This window comes from Pan paniscus, chromosome 23 (assembly GCF_029289425.2).
Source record: "Pan paniscus chromosome 23, NHGRI_mPanPan1-v2.0_pri, whole genome shotgun sequence".
Classification (NCBI taxonomy): domain Eukaryota; kingdom Metazoa; phylum Chordata; class Mammalia; order Primates; family Hominidae; genus Pan; species Pan paniscus.
Window position 1 is genome coordinate 42,324,018 of NC_085927.1, and position 23,967 is coordinate 42,347,984.

At 41.0% G+C, this 23,967-nt stretch overlaps 1 protein-coding gene across 1 annotated transcript in view; it reads right to left on the reverse strand.

Moving 5' to 3' along the window:
- Positions 1–23,967, reverse strand: part of RTCB (RNA 2',3'-cyclic phosphate and 5'-OH ligase) — a 27,103-nt gene continuing 3,136 nt past the window's right edge. The window contains exons 2-12 of the mRNA XM_003821491.5: positions 21,509–21,587; positions 20,929–20,996; positions 19,413–19,512; positions 14,489–14,645; positions 12,344–12,500; positions 10,363–10,522; positions 8,481–8,656; positions 7,434–7,622; positions 6,300–6,410; positions 4,670–4,789; positions 1–520 (exon numbers count right to left, since the gene is read on the reverse strand). Of these exons, the coding sequence (XP_003821539.1) occupies positions 413–520; positions 4,670–4,789; positions 6,300–6,410; positions 7,434–7,622; positions 8,481–8,656; positions 10,363–10,522; positions 12,344–12,500; positions 14,489–14,645; positions 19,413–19,512; positions 20,929–20,996; positions 21,509–21,587 (1,425 nt within the window). The 3' untranslated portion in view covers positions 1–412. The remainder of the gene's footprint in view (positions 521–4,669; positions 4,790–6,299; positions 6,411–7,433; positions 7,623–8,480; positions 8,657–10,362; positions 10,523–12,343; positions 12,501–14,488; positions 14,646–19,412; positions 19,513–20,928; positions 20,997–21,508; positions 21,588–23,967) is intronic.

The window sequence follows — 23,967 nt, forward strand, 5'->3', positions numbered from 1 at the left end:
GAAACATTCCAAAACCTTATTGAACAGAACTTTCTTCATGACACCTCTCAGAATGTAAACAGAGCTTGGTGTAAAGAAGATCAATCTGATGGCTAAAGATCTGTATGACTGCGTAAGGCAGTTTGACATCTACCCATCCCTAACAGATTTTCCTAAAACTCTGTGGAACAACCAAGGAGAAGGCATATTCCTCCCTTTCCAAAGGTGGGCAATGTGCCTCTTCCTGGAAGGTTATTTTACAAGCACGGGCCCCTGAAAGCAGCAGCCTCCCCATCAGCCATTTTGGCGTGAGCAGTTACAGCTGCACACTTTGCAACTTGTCCCGCCTTGAGTCTGATGTCAGAAGAGCATGTCAGTCCACTTCCACTTCAGAGAGGGTTGGTGGTGTCAGGCAGCCCTGCTGTCCAAGGTTCTATCCTTTGATCACAGCAATTGGTCTTAGTTTAATGGCTTTCTTGCTGATTCCAGCATCATGGCAGGTATTTACCACATCTGTCACATTCTTATAGGACTCAGGAGCCTGCAGGAGAGGAATTTAAACATCGTACAAGTTCACTGAAAACACAGTCTTTACAAGCACCAAACTTCACTTGTGATGAAATAAATGCACACTAAAATAATACAGAGAGTTTTTTTGCCTATGAAATTAGGAAAAATTTTAAAAAGGAGTAAGCCTGATGTTGGTCAGTGCTGATTTCCAAAACACTTTCATCTTGTTTTTTTTTTTTTTTTCTGTATTTTTTCAAAATGTCTTTAAAGAACATGTATTACTTGTATAACTAGGAAATGTAGTAAATGTAAGTAAATAAAACACACACCAGAACCTGATTGGAAGAAACGGCACCCAACCATCATATGTTAGTGATAATTATCTCTTGATGGTAGAAATTACTGGCAACTTTAATTTTCTTTCTTTATATATTTCTGCAGTTATCAAAATTTCTGGAATGAACATGTAGTACCTTCACAGTAAGTCATAAAATTCATATATGTATAAAACAAAGTAAAACTGTGTGCACATGTATATGTGGGTATCTATGTGTACCTACACTCACACACAATTTATTTCTGTGACTTTCCAGCAACATTCCCACCCTTCCATCCTACCCACACAGCCTTGCCACCATTAGCACTAATCTCATCACACACTCACTTTATCTTCATTCCTGTCAATACAAGCTTAGGCCATCCATGCTGATTCCCATACGGTTCTGTACATAATATCCTTTTCTATCCCATCTCCCATTCCCTTCCAGTTTCTGAAACTTTCCCACTGTGGCCTCTGGAACTCCTTCCAGAAGGAGCAAAATCCCCTCCCTCCCTTCTTCTTTGAATGTTCCCTTCACCTTCTTGTTTTACAGAAACACGGATCTTTCCCGAGAATATCACTTTCATCTCCGACTTTCTGAATGGTGACTGCTGTTTTCCCCAAATCAGGTCATGCCATTGGTCCCAGAAGTGGGACAGGTGTGCTCCTGGCTTTCATGGTTGTTTCTATTCTCCTGTTCTCCCTAGGCACTCCTAGTTTTGAATCTTGCAGTCATTACATCGTACCACAAACTACCTTTGGCTGTAGTTATCTGTGGGAGCCTAAATCACTCCCCAGTACTACTTGGCGATTTCTAGCTCCTGGCAATCAGATGAAATTCCACTGGGCCAATGACTATCTCTCCCCTAGATGAATATTTCATACCTTTTCTCAGATCCCACTCTCACTTGCTTACCTTACTATGTAATACACTGAAAAAAATAGAAGCAGCCAGAATATTCATAAACATGCTAACTTTATTTTCCCCACATAACTGTATCTATACCTTCTCTCCTTTTATTTTTTTACTCTGTCACCCAAGGTTGAGTCCAGTGGCACAATCATAGCTCACTGAGACTACAGGCATGTGCCACTGTGCCTAATTTTTTTTATTTTTGTAGAGATGGGGTCTTGCTTTGTAGCCCAGGCTGGTCTCAAACTCCTGGCTTTAAGCGATACCCTCACCTCAGCCTCCCAAAAGTGCTGCGATTACAGGTGTGAGCCACTGTGCTCAGCTTCTTCTCTCCTTTTATAAAGGATGAATTATCTATGCTCCTAGCAAAGACCAACCCCATCCACTTGTACATCAGACTCTATCTCCTCTCATCTATTCAAGGACACTTCTCCAGCAATTTCCTCCCTCTTTTCTGCACCATTAATTTCTCTTGTAGATTCTTCTCATCAACATGCAAACACATTTGTCAGATCACGTCACTATTCTGCTCAAAATCCTCCAAGGTTTTTTCATTTTAATCAGAGTAAAAGCAAAAGTCCAAATGCTCTGGCGCCCCCTACCTCTCTGACCTCATCTCCCTCTGGCTTGCTCTTGTCATGCCTGGCCTCCTTGCTGTTTCTTGAACACTCCTTCATAACCTCAGCTCACAGATTTTGCGCTTGCTGTTCTCTCTGCCTCGAAAGCTCACCTCCAGATGCCCAGGTAGCCTGTTTCCTCTCTCTCTTCAGGTCTTTGCTCTATTGTCACCTCACTGAAGTCTTCTCCGACCACCTGCTTAAAACTGTACCCCTTCCCACCTTTCCTTACCCCCTTTCCCTGCTTTTTATTTCATAGAACTTGCATGGTCATTAACACACTGTATGTTTTATTATTTGGAAAGCTCCACAACGAAGGGACTCATGTTTCTTTTGTTCACTGCAGTATCTCTAGCATATAGAACAGTACCTAACTATAGCGGATGGTTAGTAAGTGTTAGCTGAATAAGTGAATCAAATAATCACGTGTTGCAGGTGAAAAAACAAAACAAAACCAAAAAACCAAAAATCCAAATTTTAACTGTAATTATTTCTGGCTGATTGAATTCTAAATGTTTTGTTTTCTCCTTTGTATTTTCCAAATCCTTTTTTTTTTTTTTGAGATGGAGTGTTGCTCTGTCGCCCAGGCTGGAGTGCAGTGGCGCGATCTCGGCTCACTGCAAGCTCCGCCTCCCGCGTTCATGCCATTCTCCTGCCTCAGCCTCCCGAGTAGCTGGAGCTACAGGCGCCCGCCACCATGCCCGGCTAATTTTTTGTATTTTTAGTAGAGATGGGGTTTCACCGTGTTAGCCAGGATGGTCTTGATCTCCTGACCTCGTGATCCACCCGCCTCAGCCTCCCAAAATGCTGGGATTACAGGCCTGAGCCACTGCGCCTGGCCAGTATATTCCAAATCTTTTAAATTAAACATGTATTCTTAAGATCAGGGGAAAAATGAATTGTTATTAAAAAAAATAAGTCTTTGTCATACTCTGACTCAGTAATTCCACTTTTTTTCCTTATTTTTTTTTAGAGATAGGGTCTTGCTTTGCACCAAGTCTGGACAATCACATAGCTTACTGTAACCTCAAGGTCCTGGGCTCAAGCAATCCTCCAGCTTCAGTCTCCTGAGTTGCTAGGACTACACCTGGCTAATCTTTGCCCAAACTAATCTTGAACTCCTGGCCTCAAGAGATCTTCCTGCATTGGCCTCCCAAAGTACTGGGATTATAGGCATGAGCCACCATGTAACTCCACTTTTGAGACTTTGTTCTAATTACTATAACAACTGGAAAAAACCTTCATGCATGAAGACACTCATTACAATTTAATTTATAGTAGCAAAAATTTGGAAGCTACTTAAATGTCCACTACAGGCAGAAAGTAAGGTACTCAGCTGGTGGAATATTCAGCAATGATTTTAAAAAGTGACACAAACAATTTTATAATAATGTGCAAAATTTTAAAAATAACTACAAAATGTTTCTTAACTATAATTAAGACTAGCTTTAAAAAAAGCATTTAGGAAAAAACTAAGACAATAAGTAAATTTTTTTTTTTTTTTTGAGACAGAGTCTTACTTTGTCATCCAGGCTGGAGTGCAGTGGCGTGATCTTGGCTCACTGCAACCTCTGCCTCCCGGATTCAAGTGATTTTCCTGTCTTGGCCTCCTGAGTAGCTGCGATTATGGGTGTCCACCACCATGCCCAGCTAATTTTTGTATTTTTAGTAGGGGTTTCACCATGTTGATCAGGCTGGTCTCAAACTCCTGACCTCATGTGATCTGCCCACCTCGGCCTCCCAAAATGCTGTGATTACAGGCGTGAGCCACCACGCCCGGCCGACAATAATAAGTATTCTAAAAGATAAGGTAATAACTGTGTCAGGGAATTGAGTTTTTGGATGACTGTTTTTCTTTTCTCTTAAATCATTAAGGAATTATATTGCCTTTAATTTAAATATGTACATATATGTAAACATATATACAGAATTTAAACAAAATCTGTTCTCCTGTCAATCAAATAAAACTTTCTCCAAACATTTATGCCTTCCTTTTTCAAATTTGCTTTCAAATTGAAACCTAAGTATACAATTGTGCAAAAGCAAGAGTCAGCTCAAACTACTCTTGAAAAGCTTAATATGTAGATGGAGACTATAAATGAACAGTAAAAATCATTCTTAAGGACTTGGCTCGTAATTTTAACCAAAAGAAATGAAAACATAAAACTGAAATAAGGTAAACCAAGGAAGATAAGCCAAAATTGAGGTCATAAAAAAAAATAACCCAAACAATTTCTGTTAGTAACACCCTAAATTGCTGTCTCTGTAGACTGGAACAAATTACAAATGGGGAACAATAAATATTCATGTATTTATCAAAATTTCACTTACCTCTTCCATAACCAGTTTGGGTGAGGCAACACGGATCGCAATTCCCATATCTGCCAATTTGTCTAAGACATCCTGGAAATCTAAATTACGTCGAGATTTTGCTCGGGACAATGCACGGCCCTAGAATGGGAAAGGAATGAACTTTACTTTAAACCCTAAGATGATAAGCCCTTTCCCTGATTTTCTCTCACACTAAAAAGGAGCTTAAAAAAACATCTTTTTTACTTTATCAAATTGGTAACAGGCCTTTTAAACCTCATCATATCCTTTTAGATTTTGGACCGGAGAATTCTTTGTTGGGAGGCTGTTCTATGCAGGGTATTCAGCAGCATCCCTCGCCTCTAAGACCCACTAAATGCCAATAGCAACTCCCACTAAACCATGACAATCAAAAAAGCCTCCAGAAATTGTCAATGTCCCCATGGCGGTAGGGGGATCTCCTTTGTTGAAAACTACTGGGTTAAAATTAGGAGTTGGGAGGCAGCTAGAAATGAGAAACAATCAGAAAAAAAAGTAGGATTAAATACATTTGTGAAGGTCTGTCCTAGGAGAAGGTACTCTAGACAGTTTCTCTTTCCCATTTCAACACTGGCTCAACACTCTGGATGGCTTAGAAAAGGGGCCGGCAAACTACGGTGTATGGGCCAAATCTGGCCCACCACCTGCTTTTTAAAATAAACTATTTTGTTTTTTGAGAAAGGGTCTCCCTCTGTCACCCAGACTGGAGTGAAGTGACATAATCATAGCTCACTGCAGCCTTAATCTCCTGGGCTCAAGCAATCCTCCTGCCTTAGCCTCCTGAGTAGCTATGACTACAGGTGTGCCACCACACCCGGCTAATTAAAAAAGTTTTTGTGGAGACGGTGTCTTGCTAATGTTGCCCAGTCTAGTCTTGAATTCACGGCTTCAAGTGCTCCTCCTGCCCTGGCCTCCCAAAGTGCTGTAATTACAAGTGTGAGCAACCATGCCTGGCCTAAAATAGTTCTATTAGAACACAGCATTGCCCATTTACACAGTACTTAAGGTTGCTTCTGCACTGAAATGGCATAGCTGAAGAGCTGGTACACAGACCATCTGGTCCCAAAAGCCTAAAATATTTACGGTCTGGCCCTTTATGGGAAGAGTTTCCTGACCCCTGGGCTTAGAAGATGAGAGGCAGTGTTTTGAAATGGGTGTGTGTGTAGACTGTACATGGGCTCTAATTTGCAAACAGGGCCTATCCTTCCAATCCTGCGTGGACCTACACAATAGGAAGGGGCAAATTAAACAAATGAGCAGGTCCAGTCAATCCCTGAGATCAACTGTGATATTTGCATCAGTTAAAGTTCTATCACTTATAAACCAGACAGTAAGCTCAGCTAGTGTGACAATTTCCCAGTCTGGATTTTCTGGACTTGCAGAGATAAGAAATGGTCCCTAACCCTACCAGATCTCACTGAGGCAGAGATACTAGGTGACCCCAGTCAGTTCACTAAATAGTATACATTATGGGGAACAATTTGAAGTACAAGACATGATAGGCCCAAGTCTCAACTCTGTTAATGTTCAATCAGCTACATTTGCCAGTCAAAATGGAAAACCATAGCTAAACTGAAGAGAGCATTTCTAAGGAAGTTTCTGTTTTCCTTACCGCTCCATGACAGGTTGTTCCAAAGGTCTCAGTCATGCCCTGTTCAGTGCCAGTAAGAACATAACTACAGGTTCCCATGGTGCCACCAATGAGCACTGGCTGTCCAGTGAGCTGAGGATGCACATAAATCAAACATGTTAAAATTCAGAAAAACATAGGCTTTTTATGCATAAAATTTAAATTTTCTCTTGCACTGTAGGATTGTAGGAGAAACCCAGACTTCTTTTTTTTTTTTTTGAGATGGAGTCTTGCTCTGTCGCCCACGCTGGAGTGCAGTGGCGGGATCTCGGCTCACTGCAAGCTCCGCCTCCTGGGTTCACGCCATTCTCTTGCCTCAGCCTCCCGAGTTGCTGGGACTACAGGCGCCTGCTGCCATGCCCAGCTAATTTTTTGTATTTTTAGTAGAGGCGGAGTTTCACCATGTTAGCCAGGATGGTCTTGATCTCTCGAACTCGTGATTCGCCCGCCTTGGCCTCCGAAAGTGCTGGGATTACAGGCGTAAGCCACCACACCCGGCCGGAGAAACCCAGACTTCTAAACGCGCGGCTAGTAAACTATATTAAGATAGTACTTTGATCTTTGATAAATCGGAGGGGAAGGAAGAGGACGAGAGTGAAAATCTGAGGACCAGTAAAAATGCAGAAGAGTCAAAATAAGAGCAAAGCAAAATCCAAAAGTGTAGAGAAGTGTTGCTAGAACCACCATCCTGAGCAAGGTGCTTGTCTTCTCTGTTTTGGGTTTCTCATCTGTAAAAGGAGCAAGCAGACTATGGGGTCTTTCGAACTCCACCACAGCCAGACACCAAGAGGACAGGAGGAATGAAACAGACTGAGTTTACTCTGTCTTCTGTAACTGAGTTACTCCTGTCTTCCACTAATTCAAAGGCCTCAATTCACGGTAGTGGAGTAAAATACACTTCCTGCAGCACTTGCTAGTTAGCACACAGCACCACTGCAAGCACAAATGATGGGGAAAGGAGTTACTGCTTCAGAGAAGATTGGGAATCACTGTTCTCATGAGTGACAGAGTATTTTCTTTTCACAATTGCTGCTTTTCGTTTTAAATGTAATTCACATTTACAACAATCTAAATCGTGCCCCCACTGCTTAAAACTACAAACGTAGCGCTACGTACTTGGTAATCAACAGCAATGAGGGGATGGTGAGGAGGGAAAGCGCGGGTGGATCCCTTCCTGTGTACTAACAGTGTCCGTTCCTTTCCGTCCACCACATGCTGCTCCACTTTGGCAATGTTGTGAGAAACATCATAGATCACATGTAGGTCCAAGTCATCAGGGGTTGTGTTGAAGACCTTGGCGAAAGCCTAGGAGAAAACACAGAAGATAAAAGCAGCCAGAACTTCAGGACTTATGTTCAGCTCTTCGTGACTCATCTCACTGGTTTCAGGTAGTCTGTTCTGAAGGGAGTGAAAGATTTAAAAGTTCAAACGTAGCCGTAAGATTATCTTCACGTAAAGGACAAAAGCTGTCCTTTAGACCACACAGGAAATGCCACCACATCATTTTCATCTTTAGTTGAAAAGCTGCTGGGCAACTTTTGATCCCACCTTTCAAAATTGCTTCTTCTCAGCCTTCTGAATCTTAGTCAATGGCAATTCTATTCTCTATGCTGTTCAAGACAAATTCTAGGAATAATTTTGATTCTCTGCTCTCATTTCTCATGCCTGATACTCTGATGATTTAGTTTAAGACAACACCAAAACCTTGGACACTTCTCTGGTATTTTGAAAGTTAACTATGTGAATTTCCAAAACCAAACACCATAGGCTTTGACTGGACTGCACGATGTTTTTTTCTTTTGGAGACAGGAGTCTCACTCTGTCACCCAGGCTGGAGTGCAGTGGCACGATCTCGGCTCACTGCAAGCTCCACTTTCCAGGTTCACACCATTCTGCTGCCTCAGCCTCCCGAGTAGCTGGGACTACATGCACCCGCCACGACGACCAGCTAAGCTAATTTTTTGTATTTTTAGTAGAGACGGGGTTTCACCATGTTAGCCAGGATGGTCTGGATCTCCTAACCTCGTGATCCGCCCCCCTCGGCCTCCCAAAGTGTTGGGATTACAGGCATGAGCCACCACGTCCAGCCTGGACTGCACTATGTTTTAAAGCACTTAACATCATCATGAATGACTCGGAACAGAAGAGCAACTTCTACCGTACCTGACGGGTTAAGAAGGTCATGGAAGAGCGGTTGACCCAGGCATAGTTCCCAGCAGCTGCCATTCCCTTCAGATAGTCTTGACCCTCTGGGGAAGCGATTCGAGCACAAGCCAACTGCCGATCATTGACTATAATCTTGTCTCTCTTCATGGCCTTCTCCATAGCTACCAGCGCATCTGGAACAAGAGCCACAAAGTCCAAACCAGTTAGCTTTCCCTTAAATGAACAGTTCAGATTTACTGCAGAAAAGTAGGCTACATTCAAATTCATTCCACAAAAAAACCCAATGAAAGCCAACTTTCCCTTTAATGTGTTTCTGAGTTCATCTATTTGCTCAGTCAAGACGTACTGGAGAATCTTTCAGAGTGCAGTGACAGTTTGTGGGACACAAAGTCAACATTTGCCCTCTAGGAACTTGAAAGAGAATGGGATGTGTAAACAAATAGCCACAAGATGGTCTTCATTACTCCTTTCTCAATATGTGAATGCATGGGAATAGTAGTAGCAAAATACATTTTGTTGCCTTCATGATTAATCAAATCCATGACAAAATGCAGAGAAGTACTCAGGGGAATGTTCTGAAACACTAGTCGACACTTCGTACATCTGCTAGGTTAAATAGTCTAGAGGGTCAGGCTGGCACAAATTATTAAATTCTCACACAATAAAATGGACTAGAGGCTGATCTGTAACATGGAATTTTAAGCTTATAACAATTTCCAGGCATCTATATACCTTTTCATTGATTCGCTGTTGGAGGCCGAAAGAATGAGGGTCGTGAACAACTCAGTATACCACTGGAGGCTATGAGTAAACAGCAAACTGTTCTTATGAATGCAGGATGCTGGCAAGCTGACAACTGCGTCTGCTGCCCAGAAGGAATGCTGAGGGCAGCCACGCCCCAGGCACAAGTGTTTCTTGTGACAGGCACATGTGAAGCCTGTTAGCAATAATATGAACCTGTGATCAATCAAGCAGCTGACCAATCGTTACCACCTCTTCCCTGCTCTTTCTACCCAATAAATACAAAAGGCTGTGGAAGCTCAAGGCCCTTGCTCACTAGAAGCAAGAAGCCCCTGACTCCTTCTTTAAAAGTTTCTTTTGTTTTTTGTTTTCATTTCTGCGTTCATCCCGCTTCATTCAGTCCTGTAGTAACCGTCACAATTCATATATTATTTCACACACCCTCCAAGCTATCCAAAAGGACCTATCCAATATTTCGCTGCTTCCTGCTTTTGTTCATGCTGCCTTTGTCACCAATGTCTTTGTGTGTAATTGTCTAAACTGTGAGATCCAGCTCAACACTGGGTCCATGAAGCCATCTCCAAAATCTTTTTCCTAAATGTGTTTTGTTTGACTCTCCTATATAATTAATTGCTACCTTTTAATATTTATTTTTTCTTTTAAATGGACATGACCTTTACTTCATGAGACAATCTGAGTGCAAAGTATCTGCCTCTTTCATCAGCAAATCCACCATCACATCTAATGTTGCAGAGCAGGTATATGATACATAATCTGCCAAATGAATGCCTATTTCATAAATTCCACTCTTTACACATTTCTTGCTCTTTCTTGGCCAGATAGTAACTCATAAGAGTAAACATAACAATAACTGCAACTAACATTTATTGAGTGTTTATTAATGTCAAACATTAAGTGCTTTACATATATTATTAACTTTCCATGATAATTCTATATGAAATAACTATTATACTCATTTTTTTAGACAAGAAAGTTATGGCCCAGTGAATTTGTCCAAGTTATTTGATTGTTGAGGACTCAGGATAAAACCCATGCAGTGTATTTCAGAGTTTTCGCTCTTAAATTTCTATCTGGTTGCCCATAAAACATACATTTTAGCACAAAGTCTAGAATATACCTGTGGCTACTTGGTGGCCCAAGCCTCTGCTTCCACTGTGGATCATCACACACACCTGTCCCTTATGGTCGATGCCCATTTTTTTAGCAGCATACTCATTGAAAATCTCATCCACAACCTGGATTTCTGCATAATGGTTGCCTGCTCCCAGGGTCCCCAACTGCAAATGTAAAAATGTCTGGTAAGATAGTTTTTATTCCAGTTTTTTTAAAAAATCTATTTAAAAACCAAAAAGATAAAAACAAACTAACAACAAAATAAACATACAAATAGTGTTTCAGTAACAAAAAAATTCCTAAGCTATAGAAGTGTTTCATTTACAATAGTCTACACAACAAAATAACGTAGACTAGCTCCTGAATTTTGTTATATCATTATATGCTTGGTATACACATATAAAAAACTAACACAGGAACAGAAAACCAAACACCACGTGTTCTCACTCATAAGTGGGAGCTGAACAATGAGAACACATGGACACAGGGAGGGGAACATCACACACCAGAGCCTGTCGAGGAGTGGGAGGAAAGGGGAGGGAGAGCATTAGGACAAATACCTAATGCACAAGGGGCTTAAAACCTAGATGACGGGTTGACAGGTGCAGCAAACCACCATGGCAAATGTATACCTATGTCACAAACCAGCACATGTATCCCAAAACTTAAAGTAAATAAATTAATTTTTTAAAAAAAGCTTCATAAACAAAAAAAAATCAAGCTTTTAAATGGTTCATGGGATATTTTAAACATCACAAAGAGTCAAATTTTGGGATAAATGTTGGTAAATGTTGACTCTTAGACAAGGTCCAAGTTCAAATGATTTTGAAACATCTATGAGTTCATGGACATCCACCATTATTTATAACTGAAAGAACATATACCACAACTACAGCTAATATTAATAGATGATTTAGAGAACTAGAAAATGACGGCCGGGCGCGGTGGCTCACGCCTGTAATCCCAGCACTTTGGGAGGCCGAGGCGGGCGGATCACGAGGTCAGGAGATCGAGACCTTCCTGGCTAACATGGTGAAACCCCGTCTCTACTAAAAATACAAAAAAATAGCCGGGCGTGGTAGCGGGCGCCTGTAGTCCCAGCTACTCGGGAGGCTGAGGCAGGAGAATGGTGGGAATCCGGGAGGCGGAGCTTGCAGTGAGCCGAGATCGCGCCACTGCACTCCAGCCTGGGCGACAGAGCGAGACTCCGTCTCAAAAAAAAAAAAAAAAAAAAAAAAAAGAAAATGTCAGTGCTGGAAGAGTCTTTAGAGGTTGCCTAGTTTTAACCATCCCAGTTTTCCATAAGAAAATGAGATCCAGAGAAGACAGTCTTGCCCACGTGTCACACTGAATTAGTGGCAAAGCCTTCACAACTAGCTGTAATTTCAAACATCTAGTATATTCTTATCTCATGGATACCATCTGTAGACTGTCAAAATATGTATATATGTAATTTTGACGTATGAACCTGATAAACATATTCTATTTTTCTCCCATTCACTTCTAATTCATTATTTCTTATTTTATGAACATTTGCAAGCTCCTGATTGCTCTGTCACCCAGGCTGGAGTGCACTGGCGTGATCACAGCTCACTGCAGCCTCAAACTCCTAGGCTCAAGCAGTCCTCCTGTCTTAGCCTTCTGAGTAGCTGGGATTACTTGCATGTGCCACCATGCCTGGCTAATTTTTTTTTTTTTAATTTTTGTAGAGACTAAGTCTTCTTATGTTGCCCAGGCTGGTCTCGAACTCCTGGCCTCAAGCGAACCTTCCTCCTTGGCCTCTCAAAGCTGGTGTGAGCCACCGCATCCAGCCCTGATAGTTTTTTTAGAATAAAAATGAAGCATAAACAAATTTGGATTTTTTGATATACCATAAAAAAAAACCTGGGAATATGTTTGCTAAATGTAAGATATACATTTTCTTCCCCCAATAAAAACAAAATATGAAAAAAAATTTAACATGTTGCCCCTCCAAAGTGAGTTACCTGAGGAAGGCCTCTTTTCTTAGCCCTTGCAGAAACCTTATTGGGGTCAGCTTGCAGCATCCTTCCGTACTCCTCGCAGTGCTCCTTGTCTTCAGCCCAGGCATACCCTTCTCTTAAGGACCAGTCCACCCCCATCTCCAAGGCCTCCTCCAAGTCTCTGGATAAGTATAAAAGGTGCTAGTCATCTCACAGCAAAGGCAGATCAAAACCTAAGGATGACCACATCCTTAAAGGGCAGAGAAAAACTCGACATTTACTATCTCCTGTGTTCCAAGCCTTGAGTCAGATACACAGTTTAAGCTCTCAGTAACTGGTTTTTTGAGGAATGCAGTCATATAAATAATTGCAATATAAAATGATAAATGCCCTATTAGACATCATTATAGTTCTACTTGACATTTATACTGCTCCTTGTTAATTTTCAAATCTTTTTTATATTCAGTTTTGCCTCTCTGATCCTGAATTCCATGAGGTAGTGATTAAACAGACAAAAGCAAAACAAAACAAAAAACAACAACAACAACTCTGTAACCTTAATCAGCTATCACTCTCTAACGACTAATTCGACCAGGTACACACCTTAATCATTTATGAATTACGGTCAAATAAATGAAGGTATCTGGAATTCCTCAGGCAACACAGGTTAAATTTTAAGCTCTTTTCCCATCTTCACAGAAGTTCTGAGTGGCTTACTGCACCTCCATTTTGAAGCTGAGGTACACGTACATTAAACCCTTAGAGGGTACAAGCTTTAATCTTCATCCAAGGTCCAGCTCTCTTCTAAAACACTGCCAGGAAAAACTACACTTTTCAATGTTCTCTCCCCACTACCCCAGATGACAGCCCATTTCACTATAATTATTTCATTTTGTTATTATTTTTTACTGCTCCTTGCAGAGCAGGGTCACCCCATAGGCAGTGTGCCGAGTAGCCCCATTTCAGTATTAGTAGACAAAATTCCTATCTAAAATGTTTATAAAGATGTTTGGAATTTGTGTGTTCCACATATGCTTTTCAAATTGGGGCTGCATGTCAGGGATCATGTGAAATCACAGACCACACATCATCCAAGTATATTGATTTTACTTAGGTTTTTTTTTTGGTTAGGGGGAATTAAATAACATTACAAGTAACAGCTAAAAACCTTTTTTTCTATTAATTATAATGCAAAGTTCACATAAATTTGAAGGATAAAGCAAAATATTAAAGAAACATAGCTAGCACACTATTCTGCTACTGAAGTACTCTGCAAAGTTTAGGGTGCACTGCTTTGCATAAGCTATGACACGGTAAAATCTATGGCCATCTGAGAGATACACTGTAGCATTATATTTAATCCTCTACTTACCAAAGAACACATCCAGTGCTATCATTCAAAGAGGAAGGCTGGGGTTAAATAGGCTTAATGACAAAAGGCAGTAGGATTCAGAATACAGCTTCTGAAGTCAAAGGATCTTTGGTTTGAATCCTGATATCACCTACTAAGCTTTTTTTTTTTTTTTTTTTAAATTGAGACAGGGTCACTCTGTTGCCCACGCTGGGGTGCAGTACTGAGATCTCAGCACACTGCCGCCTTGAACTCCTGGTCTCTCAAGGGATCCTTCTGCTTCAGCCTCCTGAGTAGGTGGGACTACAGTCACAAGCCATCATGCCTAGTTAATTTTTTTTTTTTTAGAGACGAGATCTATGTTGCCTAGGTTCATCTTTTACTCCTGGACTCAAGTGATCCTCCTGCCTTGGCCTCCCAAAGTGTTGGGATTCTGTAAACCCAACCACACCTGGCACTAAGCTTATTACCTCTCTAAACCTCAGTTTTCTTTCTTGTAAGTTAGGGAAGATAATAGGGTTATTGTCTGGATGAAATGATATGATGCTCAGCGCCTTACACATAGAAAGTGCTCAATAAACGCTGGTGGATATGATGTTATTATAAATACTACTCTATGTCAAAGGCTGTTATAACACCGGTTGACTAATGTCTCCAATAAATGGGCTGTACCTCATGCTTAAAAAAACAATTCTTACTACTTCCTGAAAAGTAACTGAACAATCCTCATCTCTCAAGTGTACTGCACTGGAAAGGAAGCTGAAGGTCATGTGGTTATTATCCCTCCCATACCACGTACTGGAAACGTGTGCTCTTACTTGGCATTCATTGGGATGACACCTTTTGACCCCACCCCAACAGGAATGTGGTCAAACATAGCTTGGGCAAGTTGCTCCTTCACAGGCTGGACATCACTTTCATCTAAATTGGTTCTTAGCAAGCGGACACCACAGTTGATGTCAAACCCGACACCACCTACAAAATAGAGAAAAGTTAGCAAAACCAGCTGGGTAAGGCACTGTTACCTGCAGTTTCTCGCCATTAATATGGGACTATAAAGATACCCATTCTTTTAAAGATAACTATGTTTTAAAGTAGACAACAAAGTGGTTCTTTGCTGGGTAAAGCTTGATGACACCAAGATAATCTAAAGTAACATACACACTAAAGGCACTTTATGGACAAGGGAGGCAGCAATGAACATTGAGTAACATGTAAAACAGAGATCAAAATATGCCTCTCTTTTCTTCTTGACCACTGTTTTCACAGGTTCATGAATTTTTTCAGTCTTTTCAAATAACCAACTTTTGCGTTTCTTGGTCCTTTCTATAATATATCTTTCCATTTCACTAATTTTACTCCTAATTATTTCCATCTTTCTACCTTTTTAGGGTATAATTTGTTGTTCTTTCTTTAGCTTTCTAGGGTCACTGATATTCCAGCCTTTCTTCTTTCCCAATTTGTGCATTTAAGGCTGCATGTTTCCATTCAAAAAGGACATTAACAGTAACCTCAAAATTTTAGACATAAGTACTTTTATTTTTCATTTTTGAGACGGAGTCTCACTCTGTCGCCCAGGCTGGAGTACAGTGGGGTGATCTCGGCTCACTGCAACCTCCGCCTCCTGCATTCAAGTGATTCTCCTGCCTCAGCCTCCCGAGTAGCTGAGATTACAGGCGTGTGCCACCACACCCAGCTAATTTCTTTTATTTTTAGTAGAGACGGGGTTTCACCATGTTGGCCAGGATGGTCTTGAACTCCTGACCTCATGATCCACCCACCTCAGCCTCCTAAAGTGCTGGGATTACAGGCGTGAGCCACCACACCTGGCTGACTTTTGTTTTTTTGAGACAGGGTCTTGTTCTCTCACCCAGGCTGAAGTGCAGTGGAGTAATCATAGCTCACAGCAGCCTCGACTTCCCGGCTCGAGCAATCCTCTCACCTCAGTCTCCTGAGTAGCTGGGACTACAGGTGTGTGCCACCAGGCCTGACTAACTTTTGTATTATGCGTAGGGATGGGGTTTCACCATGTTTCCTAGGCCAGTCTCAAACTCCTGGGCTCAAGTGATCCTCCTGCCTCGGCCTCCCAAGATGCTGGAATTATAGGTATGAGCCACCGCATCCAGCCTATAAGTATTTTTAAAATCATTTTCCCCCCAGCTTGAGAGATGACCGGCAAATAAATGGCAAATAAAAACTGTATATATTGGCAGGGTGCAGGGGCTCATGCCTGTAATCCCAGCACTTTGGGAGGCCGAGGCGGGCGGATCATGAGGTCAGGAGATCGAGAACATCCTGGCTAACGCAGTGAAACCCCGTCTCTACTAAAAATACAAAAAAATTAGCCGGGTATGGTGGCGGGTGCCTGTAGTCCCAGCCACTCAGGAGGCTGAGGCAGGAGAATGGCGTGAACCCAGAAGGCGGAGCTTGCAGTGAGCCAAGATTGCACCAGTGCACTCCAGCCCGGGCAACAGAGCGAGACTCCGTCTCAAAAAAAAATGAAAAAAAAAAAACCTGTATATATTTAGGTGTACACAATGTACATTTACATTGTGAAATAATTATCACAATCAAGCTAATTAACCTATTTATGATCTCACAGTTACTTCCCCTTCTGTTTTTCTGGTGAGAACATTTAAGATTTATTTTCTTAGAAAATGTCAAGTACACAATATTTTATTTTAGAGACAGGGTCTTGCTCTGTTGCCCAGGCTAGGTCATAGCTCACTGAAGCCTCCAACTCCTGGGCTCAAGCTATCCTCCCACCTCAGCCTCTCAATTGCCTGGGACTATAGGTATTAGGCTGGCGCAAAAGTAATTGTGCTTTTTGCCATTAAAAGTAATACAATACAATACATTATTATTAACTACAGTCACTACGTTATACATTAGATTTCCAGAACTCATTCATCTTAAAACTGAAATTCTGTATACTCTAACATCCACCCCGTTAGCACCATTCTACTCTCTCTGTGAGTTTAACATTTTTAGATTGCACATATGGGCAAAATCATGTAGTATTTTCGTTTCTGTGTCTGGCCTATTTCTCAGCATATCCTCTAGTTTCATCCATGCTGTAGTAAATGGCAGGATTCCCTGTCTTTTCCCTTCAATTTTAAAAGATTGATTTCTTTCTTTATTAAGGTTGAATAATGCATTCAGGCTGTTTCCATATCTTGGCTACTGTGAACAATGCTACAATGAACATGGGAGGGCAGGTATCTCTTTGGATACTGATTTCATTTCCTTTGGATATACACCCAGTGATGCAATTGCTGGATCATATGGTAGTTCTATTTTCGATTTTTTGAGGAATCTCCATACTGTTTACCATAATGGCTGTGCCAATTTACACTCCCTCCAATAGCATAGAAGGGTGTCCTTTACTTAACTCAATGTCAATTTTTAGACACAAGTATTTTCTACTTACATTAGTTATTTTCTCATTTCCATAGTTTTGTTTTTGACTCATGGGTTACTTAAAAGCATACTACTTAATTTCCAAATATATGGATTTTCTTTTTTGAGATCATGCCAGACTAGAGTGCAGCGGTGTGATCATAGCTCACTGTAGCCTCAACTTTCTGGGCTCAGCTGGTTCTCTGGATTCAGCCTTCCCAGTAGCTAGAACTACAGATGTGCGCCACCATACCCAGCTATTCTAAAACTTTTTGTAGAGATGGGGGTCTCCCTATGTTGTGCAGGCTGGTTTCAAACTTTCTGGTCTCATGTGATCCTCCTGCTTTGGCCTCCCAAAGTTTTTCTAGTTTGTTTGTTTTTGAGACAGGGTCTCACTCTGTCGCCCATGCTGGACTGCAGTGGCGCAATCTCAGCTCACGGCAACCTCTGCCTCCTGGACCCAAGTGATCCTCCTACCTTGGCCCTCCCAAGTAACTGGCACTACAGGCGCATGCCCCCATGCCCGGCTAATTTTTTGTATTTTTTTTTTTTAGAGACGGGGTTTTGTCATGTTGTCCCTGGCTGTTCTCAAACTCCTGAGCTCAAGCCATCCGCCCGCCTTGGCCTCCCAAAGTGCTAGGTCTAGTTTTTATTTAAACCATTTCTAATTTAATTCCACTGTGGTCAGAAAATATCCTCTTATATGAGTGGGTTCTTTAGTATGGTCCAGAGACCCTGGGGTGGGGGTGAGGGGGAAGACCATTTCAGGTGTGTAAGATTCATTTTATAATACTCAGACATTATTTGTCTATTTTATTCATATTCTCCCATGACTGTACAGTGAGATTTCTCAAAAGCTATATGACATAACATCTTTGTTCTAATGGATGAGACATGTACTTATATATTCTTGTCTTTAAAAAATGTGTTTTAATTTCTAATAAGGTAAACATTGATAAGAGTCTGAGATTAATCCTCAATAATTATTACTAAAGTGGTCCCGAGTGCAAAAAGTTTGAGAACTGCTGGTCTATATGATTTCAATGCTTTGAAATTTGATGCCTGCTTTACCGCTCAGCATGTGGTCAGTTTTGGTAAACTGTGTGCATTTGAAAAAAAATGTATACTCTGCACTGCTTGGCTGTACTACAATGCAAGTGCACATACACACACACAACCACACATGTATATTAGAGGTCACGTGTCAAGTTTGTTATTGGATCATTCAAATCATGTATATTCTTACTGACTGAAATTTGCAGTCACCTCCAAACAGCCCTACATGTAGGGCTCACATATCTGGAACTTTTTTTTCTTTTCCTCTAGATCTTGACTTCGCAAATTCTTACTGCCTTAGCAGATTTTCTGTGCCTTCAAACAGATTTAAGAAAAAATTTTTTACCCAGCCTTTCTAATTATTTTCAGCAAGGGATTGGTCTGAAACAACCTAGTCCACCACTGCTAGAAACAGAACTCTCAAGATGTCATTTGAACTTCATTTCTAAATTCACACTCTTTAACAGCAAAGATATTACTTCTGATATAGAATGTTCATTGAAAGCACCCCATAACCACAGAAGGCATATGCAACCTTCTGTATATTCAATGTTATCATTGAATAACAATGATAATATTACTGAATATGTTCTACCTGCTTAGCACTGTTCTAAATATTTTACACAGCTGAACTCATCTAAGCTACTAATACTGTGTGGTCATTAACATTATTAGACGTGATCTGTCCACGAGGTAACTGAGTTACAAAGATAAAAAAAAATTGCCAGTTTGTTTTGTAGCCAAAGCCTGAATACCATGATGTTTGGTAGGAGCCTCCCAAAATTTTCAATAAAAATATGCTTTGCTTGAAGTTGTAATAGCCTCTCAGTATCCACAAGCAATACTTCCAGTAAATATCAAAGAAAAATGACAGAACATGATGAGACTGAGTCTTGCACATGGAGAGAAGTGCTCTGTTTCACAAAGGCTATGGTCCATAGAGAGAAGCTACACACATTTTTTTTTTGAGATGGGGTCTTGCTCTGTCACCAGGCTGGAGTACAGTGGCACGAACTCGGCTCACTGCAACCTCCGCCTCCCAGGTTCAAGTGATTCTCCTGCCTCAGCCTCCCAAGTAGCTGGGAGTACAGGTGCGAGTCACCACCCCCAGCTAATTTTTCTATTTTTAATAGAGACACGGTTTCACCATGTTGGCCAAGATGGTTTTGATCTCTTGACCTCATGATCCACCCGCCTCGGCCTCCCAAAGTGCTGGGATTACAGACGTGAGCCACCGTGCCCGGCCAATGCTACACACTTAACAGCAGATTTCCACAGTGATCTTACCTGGGGATACTACTGCTTCAGGGTCATTCATATCAAAGGCTGCCATGTTCCCAATAGCAAACCCATATCCTGAATGGACATCAGGAAGCCCAATAGATCGCTGAAAAAGAATTAGAAAATGAAATACAAGTGTCTTGACCTGCTACCCTGGATGCCCTGATGGACCTGACACTGATTCTCAAACAGGTTGCAGGCTGAAGCTTTCCCTAAATCAAGACTGTGTTTTCACAAAATCTTCTATATGCATGGAAATAGTAAGAACTCCTAATCACAAAGCTAAATACAGTGAGAAAAAAACTTTTTTATAAGATCTGAATGTTAATTAAGGAAATACAAAACAGAAAAGCCTCAAAATAACATGATATAGGAGTAACACATACTAAGTTTAATGTACTATTACATTTTAAAAATAATCTTAAGACACTGACAAACTTTGGTTTGTCAGGTTAAGAAGAGAAAAATAACTGATTTATATAGGTCATTAGTTTAAGTAATCACAGCCAAATGTAATCCATTTGATGGTATAAATACTGTAGACTTCCTACATGTGGAGCCTAGAAAAGGACCCTGACCCAGGAAGAATGCAGGTCAAACACAGGATATATGGAGACACCCAGACACTAACAACTTCCTTATATACACAAGCCATACCATTTCATTCCCTCTACCAAGTGCCCAACATCGTAACTGGCATAAAGAAGACCTCAAAAATGTCTGCCGAATAGATCCATTTTCAACATCTACCTCTAATGATAGAATATGAATGTTAGACTGTGGTGGGGGCTATGCTGTCCTCTCTTCCTCCCCCTCAGTGCTAACCCTTAAACTTCTTGCCATTTCTTCTTCAAAGATCCTCTGCATAGGAAGTGAAACTTACAACCAAGCGAAACTTACAATGAAACTTACATTGAAACAGCGAAGTGAAACTTACAATGAAACTTACAATGGTGGTGCACTGATCCAGGAATAATGTTACCATGATAAGAAACAAAACACAAAAGCTACTTCCAAGGTTCTTAACACTTACAGATTCTAGCCAAATGCATTCAGAAACTGAAATACCATCCAGATTCAATTATTTCTTTAGGTCCATGGTTATTTCCTTTTATTTTTTATTTTTAGGGACAGGGTCTCACTCTGTCATCCATGCTAAAAGTGCAGTGGCCTGATCATGGCTCAGTGCAGTGTGGAACTCTGGGCTCAAGCAATCCTCCCACTTAGCATTCTAAGTAGCTGGGACTACAAGCATGTGACATCACACCTGACTAATTTTTTTGGTATAGACAGGGTCTTGCCATGTTGCCCAGACTAGTCTTGAATTCCTGGGCTCATGCAATGCTTCCATCTTGGTCTCTCAAAGTGTTGCGGGTGGCATGAGCCACTGAGCCTGGCTTCATGGTTATGTCTGGCTGTCCAAAGGTCATTGTCTAAATGACACCACTATCAGGCATGGCCATTCATCCATTCAATGGACTTTAAGAAATATAAATGATTAAAGTTCTGAACTCTGACTCACATGAACAATTCCAGGCAGGGCTGCCACATTGCCAATCTGTTTCATGGCTGGCAGGAAGCCACCAACACCTGAAGACAAAAATTGGGTATTAGAAAAGACAACACACTTGATTTTTAGCATGAATTATATTCATGTTTTTAGACTGTATAACATGAAGAGGTAGTCATTAGGGCTACTAAGACAACAAAGCCTAGAAGGATGTTTGAGATGCAAGATGGAAGGGAGCTCCTTTTAGAGTCACTGTAAGTATTGCATGAGATAATCTCTGCAAAGCACCTAGTAACACGCCTGGAATATAGTAAGTGCAAAACAAATGGTAGGTCACTTGCTATTATTGTTCAAGGTTAGCTGAGAAACAAGTTCTACCCAGCTTCAAATTCCAGATGGAGCTTCAAATCCGTTCTATAACGCCAACTGGCTGACAATGTGATCACAAATAAGTAAGTGCTTTTGGTCTTACTTTTAAGTTGTAATCACTCCTTGACAATATTTCAAAATTATAATTATTTGAGTTGCCACTTTTTCAGGCCACAGGGAAGGCACTACCGTACTAACACAAGTGAAACTCTAATGTACTTACCACCACCTCGACAGGCATTCCTTAATTCCTCAAACATCAATTTCTCCAGAGCATCATTCACATAGAAAACACCTTCAACCTAGTACCAAGGAAAGTGAAAAGCAATGTCTGAGTACATGCGCGGCAAGTGTAGGCACTGGACAGAATGCACTGTATGCAATATTTACTGTGCTTTACTCTTTACCAAACACTTTCACGTTACCTTAAGCACACAGAAAACTTCCTATCAAAGACTACGAGCTGCTCCCATCGGAAAATATACCTTAAGAAAAATTTTGCAATGTTCACAAATTGTTTTGTATATTCTCATACCCTCAAAACCACATTTAAGAATTCAACAGATTCAGCATCTTTTTGTGATAAAGAAAATCTTCCAACTATACTCTCACAAAGCCCAAAGGTCTTAATCCTCAAGCTTCAAAAATATCAATGGTTTTTTGAAAATTAAAAAAAAAAAAAAACCAGATGAATCAAAAACTCCAATTCTAAACATAAAACGTAGTCATCTAACCTAGTATGTTTATTCTGTGTTTAAGCCAATAGCAAATTACATTTTATTGTGCTCTAGTGGTGAATCTCTAGTTAGGTAAATAGTGAGAAGAAAAATTTAACATGCAGCTACGTAGTTGTGTGCTCAGTTCTGAAAGCTATATAATTTTTTTAAAAATCTGTAATTTTAAAGCTTGACAATAGAGGCGGCACACAGAAGGCAATGGACGACATACTTATGTAACACTAAAGAGCAGAACATTTTTATCACAGGTCAAATATTGTGAAAGAGCTGTCCAGTAATGGAGAACCAAATATTTAACACTTAATCAACTGAATGTAGTTTTTATCAGAAAGATGACTTCATCACCATTGCATAAATAACAATTTAATACCCATTGATGGAAAATATTTCCAGTATAATTTCTTAAGGGTCACATTTATTAATTCATCAAACATTAACTGAGGATTTACTATGCATGAAGCACTGTCCTGGGCACTAGGGGAGATAGAAAGAATATAAGATCTTCCTTTCAAGGAGCTCCCAGTACACAATACAGCTCTTACATTCTTTTTTTTTTTTTTTTTTTGAGACTGAGTCTTGCTCTGTCACCCAGGCTGGAGTGCAGTGGCATGATCTCGGCTCACTGCAAGCTCTGCCTCCTGGGTTCACGCCATTCTCCTGCCTCAGCCTCCCGAGTAGCTGGGACTACAGGCGCCTGCCACCACGCCCAGCTAATTTTTTGTATTTTTAGTAGAGACGAAGTTTCACGTGTTAGCCAGGATGGTCTCGATCTCCTGACCTCATGATCGGCCCATCTCAGCCTCCCAAAGTGCTGGGATTGCAGGCGTGAGCCACCGCACCCAGCCAATACAGCCCTTATATTCTGATAAGAATATCAGAGTGCAATGAAGCAAGTGCCATAACATTAAGTACACAGTGCTATGGAAGAATCTGATGAGGAAGTGCCTCAACAGTCTAGGGAGCTGGGAGAGGTTTCACAGAGATCCTGTAGAGCTGGTTCTTTGAAGACAAGAGACATCACTGGCGCAGCAGAACATCTAGGAACTAAACGCAAAAATGACGTAAAGATGGGAGGGGAGTGTTTTAAGGGAATAAAGAGAAATTTTTAGTCCAACATGTGGGTCTTGGGGGAGAAATGGAGATTTAGTAACAGATGATTATCTGTGTGAAATTCACTGATCTCATAAGGATGGAAGCACAATTCATGCTTAGAAGTCAATAGCGTTTTAAGAGCAATGCATTAACATTCCAAGTCTCTATTCCCAAAGGAAAGGTGGTAGTAAAGTGCTGTATACAAACTTAAACCAGAACTGCCTAGCAAAATTAGACTTGCCCCTAGATAGAATGAGCAGCAGTGTGTGCATCAAAGGCTGAGTCAGAACACCTGCCAGACAATGACAGTCTGTGTTATTAGATCCTACAGATAATCATGTCATGTTGTTTTCTTTTTCTTTTCTTCTTCTTTTTTTTTTTTGAGACTCACTCTGTCACCCAGGCTGGAGTGCAGTTTAGAATGATCACGGGTCACTGCAGCCAAGATCTCCCAGGCTCAAGCGATCCCCCTGCCTCAGCCTCCTGAGTAGCTGTGGTGCACACCACCCCGCCTGGCTAATTAAATTTTTTTTGTAGAGACAGGGTCCCACTATATTGCCCAGGCAGGTCTCCAAAGTCCTAGGCACAAAGGATCTTCCCGCCTTGGCCTCCCAAAGCGTTGGGATTACAGGCCATGAACCACTGCGCTCCCCCTATGTTAGATTTTCTATTCCTTCCTTCAGGGTAACGGTTTCCACACAAAGAAAGTGGCCAAACAGCAAACAGAACACAGATTTATCCCCGTGCGCTTTTTCTTCCCTCAGTGTAAGTGACTTGCCAACAAGGGAAACTCAATAAGCTTTGATTCTGAATAAAAGAATGGAGTGACTATTGGGAGCTGTTTACCAAGACG